Source organism: Cygnus atratus, chromosome Z (genome assembly GCF_013377495.2).
Source record: "Cygnus atratus isolate AKBS03 ecotype Queensland, Australia chromosome Z, CAtr_DNAZoo_HiC_assembly, whole genome shotgun sequence".
NCBI classification, from domain to species: domain Eukaryota; kingdom Metazoa; phylum Chordata; class Aves; order Anseriformes; family Anatidae; genus Cygnus; species Cygnus atratus.
The window spans coordinates 28,816,751-28,839,201 of NC_066396.1; the positions used below are offsets into that span (position 1 = coordinate 28,816,751).

Here is a 22,451-nt window from a genome sequence, read left to right on the forward strand (position 1 = left end):
GGAATTCACATCGTGTCACATGAGGGAATAATGCTTCTAAAGAATATCTAATTTGCAAAGATAAACATAAAAAAGCAGAAGTACCCACATAGCTGCAAAATGGACATGGCTATTTTGAAACCCACATTTTCCCTACAAAGTACGTGCAGTACAGTACTGCCAATGAAACATAGATGTTAGTCTAGAAAACAAACTAAGTACTTCCAGGTTCTGATCCTATCATGTCTTTAACTGCTGTGAGGTCCTCCAATACTGTGTCCTTGCTCATATCACACATGCTAGAGCCTCAAAGACCAGGGAAACACATTAGTGACTACAAAGAGAAAAATGATAATTTACTTCACAGCGCACTGTGCTCTTGTCCTCACAGAAATCAGCAGCAAAATCCAATCCATGTTGGCTGGCCAAGAATTTATCCAATGTGTTTTCCATTGCACAGAATGCAACCAAAAGAGACATTTTCTAATATCTTTCAGAGATGAACTAGCCATGTGTCTTGTACCAGTAATGATTAAAAAAAAATCATAAAAAGTTGTATTAAAATAAAGAGCAACACATCAGTTCATTCTGCCTCATTTTTATAATTCAGGTGGTGATAATGGGAAGGGCAGGGGGAAGTGTTTGTGAATCTTAAATTTGTCTCCTTTAATATAGCCATGAAATGATTTGGATCAGAGGGATTCATGCACATACCTATTTTAAATTATTCCCAAAGGATGAATTCTGTCTCTCTTATGCTGTGTACAACTCCACTGAAGTCAGTTATGCAGATCCTGGCTCTGCACTTCCAAAATACAGCCATAAGCACAGCTCCTTTGATTACTGCCAGTTCAGGTATGCAGCGATCTTACAAAAAAATAATATCTTTGATAGCAGCACACATTGAAGAAAATATTTTTGCTAGTGATCCTAAGGCAGGATGCTATCCCATGATATGCAGCTGTTGCTTATTCTACCCATGTGGCTTTCCTTTTCTTTGTTAGATTAAGTTGCAGCTGTAGACATATTCTCACTTCATGTCCTTCCGCAAAGGAACCGGAGGCAAAAGTTTCATTGATTTAAGACCTGAGGGTGAATTAGTAATCCCAGTGCTTCAGGAACTCATTTGGGAATGGTAGTTATAGGGTCTTTAAGACAAAAAGAGAAAGGAACACCAAACACACTGAGTTCATGTATTTTACGTGTACTCCAGAAGGTCCTTTCTGTTCTTTATTTTCTTTTTCAACTTGACTTTACACTTTATAACCAAAAGGGTAAATTACCCCAAAGAATCCAGGTCTATTATAAGTCCAAGGACATTATCAGGTGAATTGATGTTGCAAAGTCTCTTGGGCCCAATATCCACCACAATTCCCCAAAGGACAGGTAATGTGATGCCATTTCTTGTTACTTGGGTCACTTTTCAAGGCAAAGACAATGCCTGACTGGTTCATTGAGCTTCTTGGCAATCTTTTCCAGCTTTTTTCAAGGGGATATCACAAGATATTCAAGAATACTTACCAGTTACAGGGCATAAAACAAAATGGAGATTTGGAGACTTCTCTATAATAAACAATAATAAGCAGTAATAAAACCACTACACATAATATTTAATATCATTTATCGCTTGACTTTTTACAGTTCCAAGTGCCACAAAGATGGGGCATCCTCTTATCACAGATGAGACGTCTATGACAAAACTTCACATCTGGTGAAACTCCATTGAATCTCTCTGCTGAGTACAGTAGAAGCCACTGTTAGAAACATATTTTAGGAGTGAAAAAGTTTTCTCTGATCTCTCAGCATTTTGATCTTAGAAACTAGCCCTGGATAATGCCAAAATGTTTTTGGAAATATTAGCCTATTACTCTGAACAACATGTGTATTTATAGTGCACATTTAATAACATTACTGCAAATATGTATTAATGCAAGCTCCAAATGATGGATCTATACAATTTCTGAGAACAAGCAGAGCACTCGAGATTGTTGTTGACTACAGGAACTTGCTTAACTGCAGTGGAAATGCCAGCTTTCCCTTCAGACATCGTCTCTGCACTCCCTGAGGTAGCCCACTTTCTCACCCACCTTCCGTTTGCAGCTTCCTGACTTACTGACAGCTGAAGATGTACAACATGAGCAGACATAGCAAAAACTGAAAGAGACTCAGGGTCACACATGGAAACAAAGCAATGTTAATGCACTTCCCAGACCAATGATGAAATGACTTACAGTTGCAAAAGCCATCTTTTGTTCTCTACAAACTTCAGCACGCTCCCTAAATCTTAGGCTCTCCTGGTTGCTTTGCCCCTGTTTTATAACTAGCAAGGTAGGACTGGTGTTCTCCCAGATGTGCGGATTCTCAACAGAAATCCACAATTTTACTCTGCTTTTCTTGTATAGATCTATTCTGACTTGAATTGTTGTGTGTATGAAGAAAGAGACATGACACATTGCACATACTGCAGGTCCCCCCAGACACCTTCCCGTTCCCACATGAGACCTTCGCAAGACTACAGCTGTGCAAAGGCACAAAGCCTCAACGCAGACAGCTCCCAGCTCCAAGAGATCTCACAGACCTCTGCGTAAGGCAGGCTACGTGTCCTTTTCTTACACAGGCAGAGCTCCTGTAAAGACTGAAGGAGGGAAGAGATCCTTTCTGTCTGAGGTCCTCTTCTGGAGATTCCACGACAGCTGGAGATGATCAGACTCATGCGCTTACCACTGCATTTGAACTTAGTTGAAACATAAAAAAAATATTTTCAACAAGTTCTGCTTCGGAGTCCAAACCTACAGGTGTGCAAAGCTCTAGGTACATCCAGGATAGTAAGTTGCTTCCCCATCACACAGCCAGGTGAAGGGACTCATGTAGCACAGGTAATGCAGGGGACACAGACCACTTTTCTCCCCTTCAGTAAATCTGTACCTCCAGACAAATCAACTCCCATCAACTACTAGCATATACTAAGCTATGTCCAGCCACGTACTTCTGCTTGACTGGGGTCTTGCTGCATGTTGCTGAAAATGAAATATTTCTGTAATGATAACAGGGCATTTGTGAAAATGATGTTCAGTCCAAAGCACAGCAGACCATGCAACAGTGAGCACCCGACCGAAGGCAATGTGTCAGGCGGAAGATTTGCAAGGAGAACCACATTTTCAGTGTACCGCTTACACAAAGGCATCTTCCTGAGGACCCCAGTCAACCCCTTTGTACACAATAGATTTTTCTTGTTTGAAGCAGCATATGTTTGCAAGGTCATGGCTATAATAGCCAATGCTACATCCAAGGCAGAACAGGAAAGCAGAGCCTTTTTTGCCCTGCTCATGAGGCCATGAGGAAAGAGGGCTGTAGGGAAACAAGCGCAAGGAGTTGCTCTCTTCACATTTACACACATATCAGAAATACCAGTCCCAGATGTACTTCATTTACATGAAATTAAATCTTGCCTATTTTAGCAAGTCTCTGCTACATCAACCATTTGCCCACTTGGATGACTTGGACGATCATTCATGATGTGATTGCAAGAAATAATCCACTCCGACGTTATTCACGCAGTGCTGTGATTTGGCTTTAGTGGAATCATGATACAACTGGACGTGGTTCGAAAAGGGCTTCACTCTGCAAATAATACATACAGAAATATGTTAAGACATATAGGCAATATGCAGTCTCAAAGAGGCTTGCTACATTAGAGGAATCATCCTCATAACTGAAAATGACTTAAAATATCAAGCTAATACTGACTTAATTCAAGACTTCTCTTCCAAGGAAAGAAATTAAAACCAGATCTTTAATCAATTACAGACAAGGAAGAAAGCTTTCTGAGGGCTATGTCACCGCCAAAATATTAATAGCACAGAACACAATATTAACATGAAATAGCAAGACTAGGGAAATAAATGAATAAAGAACAGAGGGCCACTAAACCTCAGTTGTAAACTTTGAGAGTGCCGTGAACATAACCACGTTTGCTTTTCAAGGATCTGCCTTTTCTTCCTGTATTTCACCAAGACATAATTGGATGCTTGAAAGGCTACAGATGCAGAATAAAACTACCAATTCTCCACCTTAAAATAAAAGGTTAAGCTTGTAATTACACGACTTTGGCATATCATTTTGTGCAATTACTAATTAACTACAATCCCCCATCGCAGAATGCAGAAGCAGTGATTTTCATCCCCAACAGCAGTGCCTGCTTCGTTTAAGTCAACTTCTGCTCCAGAGGCGGGGGGGTGGGAAGGTGGGGGGGGGGGGGGGGGGGGGGAACAGAAGCACGCAACCATGGGAGGGTGTCCAAATGGAAGAAACGCTTTTTTGGCGAAAACCATCCCTCGGCGCGATGCCGGCACGCCTTGCAGCGCTGCCCGGGCCGGGGGACCCAGCGACACCCCCTCCTCGTGGCGGGGCGCGGCATCGGCGCTGCGGGGAAGCAAAGGAGGAAAACAAAGCCGCCGACGTCCGCACCGCCCGGGCAAAGCTCCGCAACCCCCGGTACCCCCGGGCAAAGCCCCGGTACCCCCGGGCAAAGCCCCCCCCCACCTCGCTTCCACCGGGGGCAGGGGCCGGCAGCGGGGAAGCCCGGTGGGGCGGTGACCACTCACCTTGGGGCCACTCGCTGTGCCGAGCCGAGCCGTGCCGGTGTCTGCAGGTGCCGCGGAGGAGGAAGCGGGGGCGGGCGGCGCTGGCGAGCCAACCGGGGCCCGGCGCGGCGCCGTGAGTCACCAGCGGCCGCGCAGGGCGGCCGGGCGGCTGCTATAAGAGCGCCGCGGGGACACCCTCCCCCCGTGCATGTCTCGGGCTCCGTCCGCTCCTCCTCGCCTCTCCGACGGCGGCGGCTGCCTGCCCTCCCTCCCTCCCTCTCCGCCTCTCCTCCCGCCCTCTCCCCACGTCCTGTCCCCGCGGCGCGGCGCAGCGATGCGGTCGGGCCGGCAGCGCGGAGAGCGGAGCCGCCGCGGCGGCGGCCGGTGGCGGCTGTGCAGGAGGAGGAGGCGGCGGTGGCGGCCCCGGTGGCGGTGCGGGGCGGCGGCGGGCGCTGCCGCGCTGCGGGGCGCTCTGCCTGCTGCTCGCCCTCGCCTGCCTGCGCGCTGCCGCCGATGGTGAGTGAGGGGCCTGGGTTTGGGGGGAGGGGGGGGCGAGGCTGTGGCGCGCACCCCTGGGCTGCTCCCACCCCGCGCGATGCCCCTTCCCCTCCACCCGCTTCTTTATTTTTTTGTTCCGCTCTTGGGCTGCGCTGGGGGAGCGGGGCTCGGGGGGATTCGGGGGGACGATAGAGCTGAGGGGGGAGCTGCTGGGGTCTGTCCCGCCGCCCCCATCCACCGGGGGAGGTGCCGCCGCTCCCCCGGGGCCGCGCGGGGATGGCGCGGGTGGGCCCGAGCCCGCGGCCGGCCCTGCCCGCCCCGCCCCGAGCAACTCTCCCGGGGGAGCCCCGGGGGCTGGCTGCCGCGGGGGGGGTGGTTTCTAGCGCGATGCCTCTGGGTGAGGGAGGGTGTGCCAGCCCGGAGCTGGCAGGGTGGCTGGGGAGGTAGAGAACCCCTCGGAAAGCCAGCGGTGTTGGAGGTGTTGTCAAAGTACTCTGCGAGCAACTTTGGCTTTGTGGCATCCAGCAGCATTGGCATGGCTCTAGTTCAGGGCCAGCTGCAACCACCGTGCGATCCCTTGGGATCTCCACCTGGTGGCAAGGTTGAGTCTTGCCAGCGCCGAAGCCCTTTTGCAAACCTACTAGCCCTAGTCGTGGTCGTCTCCAGCGTAGTCGCAATTGTCCCGAAGGCGGTGGAACTTGTGCGTTAAGCGAAATGCGTGGTCAACTAAAAATATTTCCCTCTTGGTAGTAATCAACTTGCCGACTCCTTTCTTCCTCCAGAAACTGAGGTCCAAGCTCCCGATCTAGTTGGGAGGTGGGCAATTAGTGCCTGTGTTGTATCTTGTTTGAGTTGAGGGTTTGGGGACAGTGTGCTGTTAATCTCCTGACTAGCACCCAAAAGTATACTTAAGTGTTTTGTCTTGGTTGTATTGGCAAAGTATGCTTAAAGGTAATTCTACCCTGTAGTCCCAACAACGTGCTGTGTTCAGACACTGGGTTTGCAAGGTAGAATCCAGTAAGGAGAAGATTGCATCTGGTCCTCATAAAAGACAGAAAAGGAGAAATCATCCCTCAGTTTCTAATCATGTAGAGTGCTCCCTTGCCTAGTATACGCAGACATGGACCCCCTTGTTTAAACAGCTGTAAAATGAAGGCTGAAACTGGCTGATGCTGAAGCTGTTGGTTCACTGTAGTTAGGTAGTTGTACTCAGATATAAAATGGGGGCAGCTTTAGTCCTCCAAGTTGGTCCAGTTCTTCCCTCAATGTGAGACAGTGGCCCACCAGCTCTTATACTGATAGTTGTAATTTCCAGGGTCTGGAGGCAGTCTACTTCACTAGTTTCTGTATGAAGGTTTCCCAATCACTATTGCAAGCTTTTCTGGGACTTGGTGTCAGATGACAGCACACAAGTGTCACATGTCTGAAGCTGCCTAGACAAGTAATCTGATGACTTGCTTAAGGGCCTGAGACAAACAGTGACTGCAGAGGTAAGAAGGTAAAGCAATTGTCAGTTTAACTTAGGTAGTGATTATAACTGTTCCTTCACCCTGCACACATCACTGCTTATAAGACAACTTCTAGTGAGTGGATAACCTGGGGAACAGTGGAGTAACTCTTGTTAGCAATCAGAGGCTGTGCAGCTACAGGTCCTCTACATCTTTCGCCCAAGACTTATGTCAAGGAGGAGAAGGTGTGAAGGTGCTTGACTAGCACATGCAGAGAAGCTTTTGAATTAGTGGTGAACTGATACTGATCTAAAAACTAAATGTCTAGTGACTGAAGCTGCAGCTGAGGTATGGCTGTTTCAAAAAGCAGTGGATCAGATGGGTAGCATCTACCTGGTATTGCAGAACTGTGCTTAGTGTAAGAAGGGACCATAGTTAGTTATGGACTGGAGCTAGCCTTCCCCTTAACTGGAGCTCACTCCATGTAACCTTTAGAGTTTGACAGCCGTCTTTAGGAGCATCAACAGATGATGACCTTTACCTTCATGCACCTGGGTGGGTGTTAGGTGCTGTCAGTTCTTAACTTGTTCATGGGCTAATAGAAGTAGTTGCTTTGACATTTCATTTGTTATCAACTGCAGAAGAGATGACACCTTGGAATGGCTTCAATTGTAAAGTTATATTTGTAATTCCACGTTCAGTTCCTGTTTTGTTTAGCCTTGTTTGTAGCTTCCCTGTTGTAACATTACTTTGACCAAATGCATTTGTAAGTCACAATGTAATGTGTAATCTTAGCAAGGCTTTTCTGAGTTATTCTAGCTTGAAATAGAGTAACTGAAGACTGCGGGAGTTATTTTGGGATCTCCTGAGTGGCAGGCTTAGTCTAATATCTCTAGCATGCTATTTTGGGAAAGGTTGACTGTTCCCACTCTGAAAGCCTGGATGAGAATGTCTCAAAACTAGCAGCAGTCAGTCACTTCATGTTTTAGTTAGTTGTACAGTAATAATTGGAATAATGTGTGATCAAGCTTTGCAAGCAGAAGTCTACTTCTGCTAGAAGTAAGTAGACAACAGGGTGATGCAAGCTGGTGAGCTGGTACTTGTGGCTTCTGTACCATGTATTCTGCCTGAGGTCTGCCTTCTGGCGCTGCTAGGCAAGCTGCTTTTTTGACCACTCCTGACTGAGTAGTGGTAGCTTTGCAAAGCCATTCTATTGGAAAGTGCTTGCTGGTATAATGCTCCCTCTAAAAAAGAGAGGAGGCATGGAAGTAGAGAGCATATGTGCTGATGTTCAATTGCTTTGACACCTCTAAAGAGTTCACAGGAAACAAGTCGTTATCACTTGAATCTGACCAGTTAGTGTTTTACTTGACCAGTAATACTGCTAAAACATCAGTACAGTTCAATAAGCTGCTGTTTCAAATACTTTATTTCAAGTGTGAATTTACATAAGACACTCAGCAGGTAAAACTGTCCTTGTTTTCCTTGCTTATACTCTGTCCAGGGTTTGCCATTACATTACTAGCTCACATGTGTGGGGTAATGTGAAATGCATCAGTTTCAGAAGGCTGAATAGCTTCCTTCCACTTGGAAACTGTTGCATTTTGCATGTCATACACAGAAGATATAAAATAACAAGTAGTGTTTGTCTAAAATTAGATGTCCTTCCAGACCCCTGGAATGCCAAGACAAAGCACCTCCATTAAATGATGCAATAAATCAAGGAGGACCAGGAGTTTTGCATCATGCCATGGGCAAGTGCAGTCAAAACTAATGCATAAAATCATACACTTGCCTGCAAGCATTACATGGATAGCTCTGGCTTAGCTGCTGAAGAAGCAGGCTGCTGCTTTTAGCAGCAGTTATAGCAAGAGCTTCAAGACAAATAACATTCCCTTGAGGGGCAGGGCCAGACAGGTTCAGAACTGAAGGTATTCTGGAAAATGCACTTTAAGCGTCATGCACAATGCAGTACCTAACTGGAGTGTACTAAGAGCTAAGACTTATCAGTCTGGAGACAACAGACTTGATTCCAGAAGGAAGTGATAATTTATCTTGCTCTCTTAGTATTACACTTGACCTAGCTTTAATGAGCAAGATCTAGTTATGTCATCACACTTCCTTTTGGGTATACTAAGGAATATCTCTGCCCTCATTTGTGGGGACAACCAGATGGTAGCAACTAACTTTGTCCGTTGTTATAACTTTCCAGGCTTCAGGACTACTACTGCTGAAGTAAATTATATCAGGAAAAAATGGTGTATGTTTAAAAAAAAAATAGAACAGGTATCTAAGCTATCTTTAGAGACATCTTAGGATTGTAATGTATGAGCAGGGGAGTACTGAATTCAGCGCAACATTAGTCAAGTTTGAAACTGTTTGCTAAAAGTCTGAGGATCTTTTAGGATGTTATGTTAGGTTGTCGACAGCAGGAGCCTGTGCACAAGTATCCTTTTCCCTTGCAAACTAGACCCTACCTTAAAAAGGAAAGCTCAGTAATAGGAACACCGAGGCTGGTTTACTACTGTCTGACAAGTATACTGTCATACTGCTTGATCTCTGCACTTGTACTGTGGTGGAAAGCTTCTGGTTCTGCTGTCATAGTTGAATAAGGTAACTACAATCAAAAGATTCAGAGATCAGATATAGTTTCATGCTGATGTTATGCTGTCCATTAAGCTGGTTATCTACTTGATCAGCAGTGGGTGAAAGTGAAGGAAAATACTGCTGAACAGTACTGGGGCTCAGATTCCTTTTTTCATTGAAGGTGCGAGAGCAAAATGTGAAGAATCCCAGTTCCCGTGTAGTAATGGACGCTGTATTCCTTTACTCTGGAAATGTGATGGTGATGAAGACTGTTCAGATGGCAGTGATGAGAGTGCTTGTGGTGAGTATTCAACCAAAAGAAGTAATCCCTCTGTAGCTATACTCCTTAGTTGGCAGTAGGGGGTTAGTGGTGGAAAGTAGATAGCTGGAGAGATACTTACACTGTCCAGCACTTCTTACATTTGGAATACAGAATAGAGGACAAATCCCCTAGAAATGCTAGGGGACTACCTAAATGCCCTGTATCAAGCTGATGCAGTTGAGTTTTTCTTAGGTTTCTGAAAGTTTCCTGGAACTGGTGAATAAGAGAAAAGCTAATGAACAACATTTTTTTTTTGGAGTGGTGATTGCCTAGAGCTGAATGCAAGCCTCTTTTTGGTTGTTGCATGAAAACATAGTAGAAACTGATTGCTATTATTACGCAGCTGTTAGCTATTCCATGGTTAAATGTCCTCTTTTATGTGTGAAAGTGATTCTGTTGCATCTTGTATAAACACTAATTCTAGCTCTGTCTGCCAGCTCCTGTTTTATGCAGACATGGAGGCCAAGATGGATGACTAGAAATACTTAGAGACACTGGAAAGCAGATTTCATATCCAGCACTGGTGTAGCTGAACTGTCAGTCTGCTCAAGCAGACCTAAACTCTTGTTGTTGGGTTACATATCATATACTTATGTAATGACACTGCAAATCCAATGCTGTGGTAATAAGCATGAAGTTCAAAATCTGAATATAACTATTATTATTAATAGTCCTTTAACTCAGGTGTGATTGAAGTAGCAGCTCTTCTAGCTGCATAGTCTCCCTTTGCACTAGCAGTCATTCAGTGCCTGCTTACAGGAAGATAAATGTTTCTCTGCTGGGTAGCTCTCTAGGAAGTGTTAGATGGTGTCTAAGTTAGACTTGTGGAAGAAGACACCAGACATCCAAGAACTAAGGATGTTGCATCACTTTGCTAGGGCAAGGCAGCAAATCTGTAGCTGCAACAGAACAGCTAACCTCCGGTATTTAAACCAGTGTCTGTCCTTCTCTCTTGCAGTGAAGAAGACGTGTGCTGAATCTGACTTTGTGTGCAACAGTGGTCAGTGTGTGCCGAACAGATGGCAGTGTGATGGGGATCCGGACTGTGAGGATGGGTCTGACGAGAGTGCTGAACTGTGTCGTAAGTGAGCTTTGCATGTCAGCACAGGCAAGCCTGTGGGTTGTAGCATCTTGACTTCTTGCCTGCTTGCAGCCTGGCTCTCCTCCTAAAAAGATTGCACCTGTCTTGGAAATGTACCTTTGTAACTGCTAGCTTGGCTTTGGCCACATCAGGGTCTTGTCAAGACTTCTTATGTATTAAAAGGTTACAGAACTGCGTGGGGAATCTGCACTTCTACTTGGTAACAGTTGGCGAGTGTAAGATTTCTTACCTTTACAGTCACTAAGCACAACACTGCAGGCCTGAACATTGCTGTGTCTTGTTCAGAGTGATCACTGTCCTCCAAGACAACTACACTGCAATATTACCAAAGCTAGTGTAGGAACTGAGTGAATGACTTTGTGCTGGGAGGAGGGAAGCGAAAACACTGATCCCTGACTATGAGGTCTTGCAGTTAGTGAGTCCTAACTGCGGTAGTTAATAAAGGGATATAGATCTGTGGGATCTGCAAAGCTTCATTTCTCTGTTATTGGGATCTACACTGAGGAGCAGTCACTGTATTTCAGCCCCAAGTTCAACTGTACTTTGGTATTATTCCTACCTGCTATTATGTATTGTAGCTCAAGCTTCTACAGTGTAATTGGTGTGCAATCACAAAGCTACCACTACAAAGATACTCTTAAAAGATGCTTCCAGTTCCTAACAGATTTACCAAATACTACTAACTACTGTAATCTCTTCCATGATGGAGCCATTAATTTAGATGGATGCTGGCATCTAACTGCAGCTGTGTCCAGAGCTGAAGCCTTTCAGACTCAACTTTCAGGACAACTGCTAAAACCCAAGATCAGTAGCTCTTAAAGTTCAGAACTCTTAAATTGAACTTGAACTCTTTCCAATAGATATGAGAACATGCCGGGTAAATGAAATCAGCTGTGGTCCTCAGTCAACCCAGTGTATCCCAGTGTCCTGGAAATGTGATGGTGAAAAAGACTGTGACAGTGGAGAAGATGAAGAGAATTGTGGTAAGGGACGAAATGGTGGCTGCATAACTCTATTTGAAATTGAGTTGTCTGGAAAGGAGCTAGCTGGACAGTATACCTGGGAAGATAAATTTCTCATACCAATATTTCCTTAAACCTGTATTTGTATTGCAGCCTGTTTAACAAAACAGACTTGTTCTAACACTCCTCTACGCTGTTACGTCAAGATGTACAGTAGTATAAACTATTCAATGTCTGTCTTGCTCTCTGGCTAGTTTTGGCAATAGCCGTAGGCATAGTAATTTGTCAAGCAAACCCTCAGATCTTGTCCTCCACAGTATTTCTCAACAGGTAACTCTAGCTGCTGCTTATACTAATAATTTGTCTCCTATACTAATAATTTGTCTCCTTGTCCTGGTTTTGGCTAGGATTGTTAGTGTAAGCATTCTTAGGTGTAGCAGGGACTTGTGGCCAAGGGAGAAGCTGATGTGCTTCATAGCCCTGACCTACAGTATTTTGCACACTAGTCTGGAAATGCAGACTAGGGAAGTTAGGTTTCAAGTGTTGAGGAGCAACTTCAGGCCAGTGCATAAGTGAAACTGCAGCAGTCAGCATTAGAGTGCAATGTTCCCAGCTTGTTCTAATGAACTTGGTACATATGACTTGCCTGAGGTGTCCCGAGACAAAATTACTGTAAGCAAAGCCACAGGGCTGGCTTCCTTCAGAGCTACCTTGTGCCTGGATGGACTAATGAGATGCAGATCTCTGGATGTGTGCTCTGCATCTGTGGGGTAGCTGCCTTACTCAGCAAGCAAATGCTTTAATCTGACAGATTTACAGACTTCATTTCTAATGAAGCTGATAAAACTATCAGCCTAGGCATACTGAGCTGCTAGCTACGCTGCTAATAAACCAGCATAATTTGTACTGGCATAGGTTGTGTGGATATGCTTAATGCCACAGGATCAACTGGTGCAAGATCTTGTTCTGTTTATCCCCAGTGTCCCAGGTAAATGGGCCACTGCTGTCCTGGGGACGGACCAGCACAAAACACTTCAATTTCAAACTGCAGTGCATGCTGACCATCTGGCTACCTAAACCTTAGACTGTACTCCAGAGTTAGCAATTCTCTTACCTTCTGTCTCTGGTTCACAGGGTCTGAGCCTGTTTTCCCAAAGGCTAGCACTCTGAAGCAGAACAGCCTGTCTGCTTCAGAAGGAGGTTATTTTCACTCAGTGGCTCAGAACTGATCCCTCTCACTCAGGCATTTAAGACAAGGAAGATGGTCTGTATGTATCACAAGCGTCCTGTAGGTGGTCAGTTGGGTTCTTCTAGAGCATTCAACATGATGTTGACCTACTGTCAGATCACAGCTGATGGAGCAAAGAACCTGCAAAGCAAAACACCATTCAAAAGTTGTATTTTGTGATAATCTGCTAATATTTTTCACTCCTGTTACTCCAGGCAATGTGACTTGTAGTGCAGCAGAGTTCACATGCAGCAGTGGGCAATGTATTTCCAAAAGCTTTGTCTGCAATGGTCAAGATGACTGCAGTGATGGTAGCGATGAGCTGGAGTGTGCACCTCCTACCTGTAGTGTTCATGAGTTCCAGTGCAAGAGCTCTACCTGCATCCCTATCAGCTGGGTGTGTGATGATGATGCTGACTGCTCTGACCACTCAGACGAATCTTTGGAGCAGTGTGGCCGCCAGCCTGCACCTCCGGTGAAGTGTTCTGCAAGTGAGGTGCAGTGTGGCTCAGGTGAATGTATCCACAAGAAGTGGCGCTGTGATGGAGATCCTGATTGCAAGGATGGAAGTGATGAAATTAATTGCCGTAAGTTAGCTTGGTTGCTCTTCTTTAGGAGGCATTCCTTGGCCTCTGTTCTGACAGACTTTAGGAGTCTAACTCTGTAATGGCTATGTCCTTAGCTTCTCGGACCTGCAGACCAGACCAGTTCAGATGTGAAGATGGGAACTGTGTCCATGGGAGTAGGCAGTGCAATGGTGTGAGAGACTGTCTGGATGGCACTGACGAAGCGAACTGTAACAATGGTAAGTTGGACCTAAACAAGAATAAAGACTTTATGGAATTTCTGAAGCCAGTGGTCTTCCTCATTGTCTTCATTATCAGTTATTCAGTGCTCTGGACCTGGCAAATTCAAGTGCAGAAGTGGAGAATGCATAGATATCAATAAAGTGTGTAACCAGCAGAGAGACTGCAAGGACTGGAGTGATGAGCCCCTGAAGGAATGCAGTAAGTGGACAAACTCATTATGCAGGGCTGACCACTAGACACATTTGGTTACAGCTTCTGAGCTGTCAGATGTTAGACTGGAATGCCAATCTGCATTTCCTTAGTAGCAAGCAACCCAGTTAATAGGCCAGCTTTCTTCTAGCCAAACTGACTCATGGGATGGCTAGTCTATGACCAGGAAGTACCTGAGGCCACTAAACTCTGAAGTGTCTAGGAGCCTCAGTCTTGATCTGCTGCTGCCCACTTGTAATGCAAGCAACATGTTGATAGCTGAGCAAATATGATCTTGAGTAGATATTCTTGCAAATGACTTGAAGCACCTGTGTGGTTTAGCAGATGTGGCAGACATCCTGAGAAAATGGATGGGTATCTGCTAAAGCACTCCATGACTAAGACTTCAAGACTACTGTTGTGGTTTAGCCTGGCTGGCAGCTAAACACCACACAGCCGTTCGCTCACCCTCCCCCCCCTCCCTCTCTGGGATGGGGGAGAGAAACGGGAAAGTGAAGCCTGAGAGTTGAGATAAAGACAGTTTGTTAAGACAGGAAAAATAAGAATAACAATAATAATAATAATAGTATTAATAATAATAATGTGTACGAAATAAGTGATGCACAATGCAATTGCTCACCACCTGTTGACTGATGCCCAGCCTATCCCTGAGCAGCCGCCCCCCCCGCCCCCCCCCCCCCCCCCCCCCAGCTAGCCACCCCTATATATTGTTCAGCATGACGTCAGATGGTATGGAATACCCCTTTGGCCAGTTTGGGTCAGCTGTCCTGGGTCTGTCCCCTCCCAGCTCCTGCTGCATCCCTAGCCTGCTCGCTAGCAGGACAGAGCGAGAAGCTGAAAAGTCCTTGGCTTGGTGTAAGCACTGCTCTACAACAATTAAAACATCAGCATGTTATCAGCGCTCTTCTCATCCTAATCCAAAACATAGCACCCTACCAGCTACTAGGAGGAAAATTAACTCTGTCCTAACTGAAACCAGGACAACTACATATGTATGCCATCTAAGAATTGGTCACTTCTTCTCTTCTAGACGTAAATGAATGTTTGGTGAACAATGGTGGATGCTCCCACATCTGCAGAGATTTCATTATTGGCTATGAATGCGACTGTCCAGCTGGGTTTGAGCTTGTAGACAGGAGAACCTGTGGAGGCAAGTATCTTGTGGATAATATGGAACCTACCAATGTTACTGGGGATGAGAACAAATGAAATTGTTGTCTTTACAGATATTGATGAATGCCAGAACCCTGGTATCTGTAGTCAAATCTGTATCAACCTGAAAGGTGGCTACAAATGTGAATGTAGCCGTGGCTATCAGATGGATCTTGCTACAGGAGTATGCAAAGCTGTGGGTAAGTATAAGATTTCTATATCCCTAAGCCTGAAAGCCACTTTAAAGTGAGATACCAAGTGGTGTATGTTTTATGCCACTGTGGTTACAACAATAGTTGTGCTGATCCTAATACAAATCATACAGACCTGGACACTCTTAACATCATCTTATGATGCTATGACACAGCATTTAAGGCTACCATGTCTACCTGACAAACTGTTTCCATCTGCTCCCTGGGCAGGAAGACTCTCCCCATGAAGTTGTGGAGGGAGAAAAGGATGAGTTAGGGTACAGCTAAGATGTCTGTCAGCATCTATTAGCAAGTGTGGAATGGCAAATACTAAATCTGGTGACACTTAAATCTTGTCATAAAAGAACAGTCTGAGGCTATATGTCTAGAGATATAGATAAATCTTTTCACTCTTTCACAGGGAAAGAGCCATGTCTAATTTTCACCAACCGCCGGGATATCAGGAAGATTGGTCTTGAGAGGAAAGAGTACATTCAGCTAGTAGAGCAACTAAGAAACACTGTAGCTCTAGATGCTGATATTGCTGAGCAAAAGCTTTATTGGGCTGACTTTAGCCAAAAGGCAATCTTCAGGTAAGTGGACTCAGCCTCTAAATCTAGAATTAAAATGCTTCTCTAATCATCCTGCATTTTGTTCAGGATGCTCTTCTAGAGAATTAAATTCCTGATCTGCACTCAAGTCTTTAGGACAAGTTCGTGTAACTAGCATGTTGTGTGCTTATTGCACTTCTTTGTAACTGCTGCTACAACTGAACCAAAGATACTTCATGGAAAGTCACAAGTACATCTCTGTAGATAGCCTGCCCAAGAGCTATATGCACTATTTGAGGCATGTCAAATAGTGTCTGTGAAGGAAGGTGTGAAAGCAAGTAACTTTTTGTCTTCCAGTGCCTCCATCGATACCCGTGATAAAGTTGGAACACACATCAGAATCCTGGACAACATACACAGCCCTGCAGGAATTGCTGTTGACTGGGTTTATAAGAACATCTACTGGACAGACTCATCTGCAAAGACCATTTCAGTGGCTAGCCTAGATGGCACAAAAAGAAAAGTTTTGTTTCTCTCTGAGCTGAGAGAGCCAGCTTCTATTGCTGTAGATCCTCTTTCTGGGTAAGTCTTTGTCCTGGTTCTTTAGAAAGAACAGACCCACTAGTACTCTGTCCTGATAATTGACTTAGGCAGCCTTTGTCTAACTACTTGTTAGCAAATGGTCATAATAGTGATACTACACAATATTATAGTGCATTATACAACATAAATTCTGCTTCACAGCTTTATGTACTGGTCAGACTGGGGTGAGCCAGCAAAAATTGAAAAAGCAGGAATGAATGGATTTGACAGACAGCAGCTTGTGACAACAGAAATCCAATGGCCTAATGGAATTGCTCTAGGTATGTTGAACTTGTCACTGTGCCAGAGGTATTCTGGAGCTTTAGAAGTCTGTTTGCTACAAAAGCCAAGGTCATCCTTCAGGGAACTATTTTCAGCTTTTGAGATTGGGAAGTTCTTACATGCCTGGAGACACTGCAACAGGCACAGCACCCTTCAGATGCTGAAAGAGTAACCTTCCTTGTACTGTTCTGTATTCTAGTCAAGGTACGGGTCACGTAGGCAGCACTGCAGCAGTCTGATGTGTATACCCATATATTTAGAAACTATGGCAAAACAGCAACTATTCTTGTACCTGCAGGTGTTTCAGCCTTTGCAGGGGACTTTGTAGGTCCTGTCTGTGTAGACAGTAAATGTCTTTTTTTCTCCTAGATCTTGTAAAAAGCCGACTGTACTGGCTTGATTCTAAATTACATATGCTGTCAAGCATAGACCTGAATGGCCAGGATCGTAGACTTGTGCTGAAGTCTCATATGTTCCTTCCTCATCCTCTTGCTCTGACAATATTTGAGGTAAGAATGACTTGCTGTAGTACTTGTCAGAGCTCCTCTTCTCGCTAGTGTGTGGCTAGCAGTTACGGTGGTAATAGTAACACAGTGACTGGGATACAATGACTGTTTTCTAGGACCGTGTGTACTGGATTGATGGAGAGAATGAAGCCGTCTATGGTGCCAACAAATTTACTGGATCTGAATTGGTTACCCTAGTAAACAACCTCAATGACGCACAGGACATCATCATTTACCATGAACTTGTTCAGCCTTCAGGTAGCTATGAGTTTGTTCTGTCACTTTATACTTTTCATAAAGCCTGCTCTGCCTGGGTGCTGGCAAATGGTATCCTTTCCCTGTATTCCTGTCTGCTTCACTGAAGTGCTGGAAGCTTTCAGCCTAGGCACCCCTACTTGAGCTTCTACCTCTCACAGCTTGAGAGAAGGCTTAGTTGCAATTGTTCTTGTCTGGGCAGAGCTGGCACAAACATATAACCTGCAGAGGCAAACAACTCTAGAGTGATTCCTGAGCAAAAAAATATGCTATACCTCTGGAGCATGAAGGCTCACTTCTGTTAATTGCTTAAAATTGACTTGTGCCAACAGGCAGAAACTGGTGTGAAGAGAATATGGCAAATGGAGGCTGTAGCTACCTGTGCCTGCCTGCTCCTCAGATAAATGAACACTCTCCAAAGTATACCTGTGCATGTCCTGCTGGATACTTCTTGCAGGAAGATGGTCTGAGATGTGCAGGTATAGTAACGTAAACTTTTTTTCTAGGGTGGATGGTGAGGAAGAAGGAGGGGGTACTGAATCTGTAAGAAACAAACATGACAGTACAAGCTGACAGCTTTGCATGAGTTAATCTGATGTAATTCATCTTGGAGATCTTTTGGCATGCCTTAAGCTGGCTCTTCAAATCAGCAGGTGCTGTTCAAAGTCCATGCTTGGCTTCTGCATCATCATCATCACCCAGTGGCTTTCTGCAGACAGCAAGCACGCACATAAAACATGCCTAGCCCCTTTCTTATAAAATAAGGGGTATAAACTAACACTGCTCTACAGTGTATAAATAAACATATTGAAAAGCTGATAGGGTAATCTTGCTGACTAGGGAAGGATGTGTACATCACTTTCATGTCCAAAGAAACATACTGCTGCTACTATCCTGAGCACTGGCTATATGGCGGGCTTGTTTGTCCAGTCTAGTGGAACTAAGAGCTTCAAGGTGCCACTTACTATATTGCATGTTGACTCTGACTGCCACAGTCAGAGCAGTGAATAAGAGGATGTGATCGTCTGCTGTCTGAGGATAGCAGCTTCTCTAAAATGTTACTTTATATATATATATAAAAGTACTTGATTAGCAAGTCTGTGGAACTAATTCTTATACAGAGAACCTGAAGTGAGGGGGGTGGGGTGGCTTACGGTTTTAATGACTTTACATACCTAGAGCTTATACCTGAAATAACTGTCTACTCTGGTTCTTGGGATTATTTTTGATCAACACCTTCAGCAGAACATGTACATAGTGAGTAACTAATGTTAGTGTTTCTGATAAAGCTAACAAGCTGCATGACCATTCTGCCATCTGCTAAACATTCACTGCCATGGCTGTCATAACTAAGCCATTGCAGAACTTCAGGATTAACTGGGTTCTTGATCTATAATTAGTTTCAGGTACTGGAACAACTGTGGCTTACACTGAGGCTAAAGATACCAGCAGAACAGAAAAATCTCCAACTGTTGGACTAGTTCCTGGAGGTACTGGTCCCAATAACTCAGACTGCTAAACATTAGAGAGGTGAAATGCAAACTGACCCACTAGCTTACTTGAAAGTTTTCTCCTTTGCATGCAAGTAGATAATATAGGACAGTTCATCTATATAGTAGAACTACAACAGCTGAAGAGTGATAAACAGAATTAGCTCATGGTATTATGGAACCTGTGGGTTCCATGAAATCCCAGGAGTGCTCAAAGAAGGCAAGTAATAAAAGCTTTCTGCTAAGATAAGATGAAACCTCTTAGCAGTTTCTTGCAGACATGTTAATGTTAGCCCAACTTTTGGGCTTAGTGTCTTAGTAAGCCATCTGACAAAAATCTGTCAGCAAGCAACCTCACTACTCTACAAATTTTCACACAGGGTTCAACATCAGTGGTACAGTGTCTGAAGTAGCTGCAGCCAGAGGAACATCAGGAGCTTGGGCTGTTCTTCCCATCTGTGAGTACGGCATGTGCTGGCTATTGGGGACTCCTGTGATGGGATAAGCCACTCTTGTTCAGGAATTTAACTTGACACTGCTCTGTATTTCTGTTTCTCTCACTAAAGTATTGCTGGTGATGGCTGCGGTGGCTGGCTACTTCATGTGGCGTAACTGGCAGCACAAGAACATGAAAAGCATGAATTTTGATAATCCTGTCTATCTGAAAACTACAGAAGAGGACCTCACTATTGATATTGGAAGACACAGTGGTTCAGTAGGACACACCTACCCTGCGGTAAGCAAGCTTGTTGATGTGCCTGAGCTCCAGGCTAGTCATCAGAGTAGACACAGCGAAGACTTGCCAGGTTCTATCTGACTAGAATTTGGGAGAGGTCTCTGCTACTGGCTACAGCCAAACTACTGGGCTCAATCAGCTAAGAGCACATCACTTTAATCTTGATTAAAGTGATGTTTGATTAAAATTTTAGTAGGCAGCTGCTACCGTATGACTGGGATGGAGTAATCCAGAGCTGAGTATGGTCACTAACCTGAAGAACTAGATCCTAGCATTGTTTTGTATTCTTTATTGGTAAAATTGTAGCTAACTTGTAATTATCTTTTTACAGATATCTGTTGTAAGCACAGATGACGATATGGCGTGAGCACTGGATCAGCAATCACTTTTAGTTTACTTGTGTTTTACACTTATGGGGATGATAAACAGGTTTGTGGCTGAAAGACTTCCTCCGTTCTTGGAAGAATGAAGATACTTTCTCTACGTACGGAACACTTATGTAAATAGCTGTTTTATACAGCTTAACAACCAACTCTGTAAATACCTGTCCACAACAATTCAGCTTTTAGTGGCTACTGTTTTATCGGTACCCTTGAATTGGTCAGTCAGTAACACCACTGGCCAAATACAAAGCACTTTCCATAGAAAGCCATATTCCAGCCACAACTTGTGCTATATTATAACAGCTGTACATATGTGTATATGCCACTTGTAAATATTATTCCTGGAAAATCACTATCAAGCACTTTGAAATACTTCAAATGTAAATTATTGTACACTGTCTTTTTCAATGGTGGGGGCAATGGCAATAGGAAAAAACGGGTTACTATGATTGCCAAAAATTTGTAAGCATAAGTAATTTTGTATGTATGACTGAAACAATCTTGTTTGTCTCAGAGCTTGACAGGTATGAATGCTCTTTGAGAAATCACTGTAAATCCTAAATGCAAAGGAGGGGAAAAAGTAAGAATAAAAAAAATAACAGTTAAAGTCTCCATTATTCTTCTTTCACTGAAGTGAAGTGAGTATCTCCTAAGTTGGAAGTTTTAGTGGGCTACCCTGCTGCCAACCAGAGCATAAAATACTGTCTGAAGTTATTTCAGTAGTACCCCAGACTTCAGATAATGCTGACCTGCCAAGTGACTGAGGTTTGTACTCAAGACTAATAGTCTGCAGAGTTCTGGGCTGAATGCATCTTGCTTCATAGGTGTCCAGCTGGACTCCTGAGGTAGTATTTTTAGTCACTGTCAATCCTCAATTACATTTGCATGGTTAAGAGGTAGTATTGACAGAGATGACACATTGTGAAGACAGGTGTCTGTGGTGTTGGCCAGGGAAGTGTAAGGTACTTGTAACAACTCAGCACTACTGCTAGCTTGTACTTTACATTTTATTCTTGTGGCAACCCCAGTGCAAGTGGGGTCTTAGTAGCTGCTACGCTTGCATAAAGGAATAGAAGTGTGACTTGGTTGTTTATCACAGCAGCCTGCTCCTGGAGTCCCTGGGCTAAAAAGCACCTGTTGCTACATATGTAATGCCAGAAGTCCTCTGTAATGTGCATCACAGTGAAGTACTGTCCTTCAGGGGAGCAAAGGCACTGTCTGACTTTTGTATGGGATGGAAGGTACTGAGCCAGATGTATAAGTAAGGCTGACCTTTGTGCTTCATGGCTTTTGGTGCTCTGCCTTCAACAGATGAAGTACATGGATATGCTGATCTCTTCTCAGCATGCTATCTTGTACCTTGAGTGATTTAAATTTACAATGCAAGCAGAAGTTAGAACCTGTTAGAGAACCTTGTTAGTAACCCTTCTTGGATGGTCAATTCATCTTAGTGGCTCTAAGATACTGATCATGTCACGTGCTGGAGCCTTTTTCTTCATTGACAACAGGAGAGGAAAAAATAAACTGTACAACTATTCTGACTCTAAGAAAGTGGTATTTATTTTGCTGGTAACAGTTTAGTACCATACTGCTTGAGTGCTCAATTCAGTAGCACCTAGTCAGTTTCTTATTATCTGCACAAGTATAGTTCACTGGTGCAATAGAGAAGGACTGCAAATAAATTACCTTGCAAGTCTTGTGGTTCAAGTATTTTGCTCTGCAGTTAGGTATGGAGTCAAAAATAAGAAGCTTTTGATTGTGGTAAAACTGTTTAGTAGTCTCCAACTAACGGCTAGGCAAAACACCTTCTCAGACCACCTTCTTTTTAGTTGTGTACTTAATGCCAAATTTACTTCCTGGATATTGGCTTCTTAGGTCTTGGGCTTGAGGATCTTGGCCTTGAATTGTCACCCCCATGAGCTGTACCAGGAGGTGCTATGGTGCTATACTTCACTGTAGCTAATCCTAATGCAGGTCTGATAAAATGGTTAACTTCTCCCTAAGGGTGGAGAAATTACTTATTGTCTTAGCCTCAAACCTTCCACCATGGTTTGTGGAAGAAGCTAAAATCTTCTGGTCATGCTTTAGTGATGACTTGTTAAATCATTCTCTATCATTCACACTAAAATAGAAACAATAAAAATCAAGACAGGACTTGGATCAGTTCCTGGACTTGGTTCTAATGTCTGTTCTCATTGCAGTTACATCTGGGGTCTGCTCTCTTAATGCTCTTCTGTGTATTTCTTGACAGATGAGGATAGCTGCCAACTTCTACAGATTTTGCAAGCAAACCACTCTTGGGGGAGTTGGAGCTTTAGCCAGCTATCTCTGGCAACTCTTGTCTGTGTCTAGATGTTTGCTATATCTGGAATGCACATGGACTAAAATGAGTTGTGAAGATCGGAGTGTAAGGAGAACTTTGAAGTTTCTGGTTAAGAATACTCTATTTTGCTAATATTTTCTGTGATACTTTTTTATTTCACCTTAATATGTAAGGGTTATTAGTTACTAGTTAGAGTTCAACTGGTTTGTTTTTTTGTTTGTTTTTGTTTTTTAGCTGTCTAGCTTGGGATATTCTGAAGTACTTGTGCTGAAA

The 22,451-nt window shown here is 44.1% G+C and overlaps 1 protein-coding gene and 1 long non-coding RNA gene across 2 annotated transcripts; one reads left to right on the forward strand and one right to left on the reverse strand.

Moving 5' to 3' along the window:
• Positions 1 to 1,565: 1,565 nt before the first annotated feature.
• Positions 1,566 to 4,651, reverse strand: LOC118257671 (uncharacterized). The gene is made up of 2 exons (XR_004781671.2): positions 4,584 to 4,651; positions 1,566 to 3,600 (listed from the first exon to the last, which is right to left on the reverse strand). It is a non-coding gene; the product is annotated as an uncharacterized LOC118257671 (long non-coding RNA).
• Positions 4,652 to 4,945: 294 nt separating this feature from the next.
• On the forward strand, positions 4,946 to 20,462 carry VLDLR (very low density lipoprotein receptor; the record flags this gene model as incomplete). The annotated part of the gene is made up of 19 exons (XM_035565866.2): positions 4,946 to 5,078; positions 9,276 to 9,395; positions 10,375 to 10,497; positions 11,379 to 11,501; positions 12,924 to 13,295; positions 13,391 to 13,513; positions 13,593 to 13,715; positions 14,758 to 14,877; positions 14,954 to 15,079; positions 15,492 to 15,663; positions 15,979 to 16,203; positions 16,366 to 16,484; positions 16,855 to 16,994; positions 17,108 to 17,249; positions 17,579 to 17,725; positions 18,647 to 18,736; positions 19,117 to 19,194; positions 19,303 to 19,472; positions 19,804 to 20,462. Coding segments are annotated over 19 exons (2,682 nt in total), but the record flags the coding sequence as incomplete, so codon positions are not given.
• Positions 20,463 to 22,451: the final 1,989 nt, after the last annotated feature.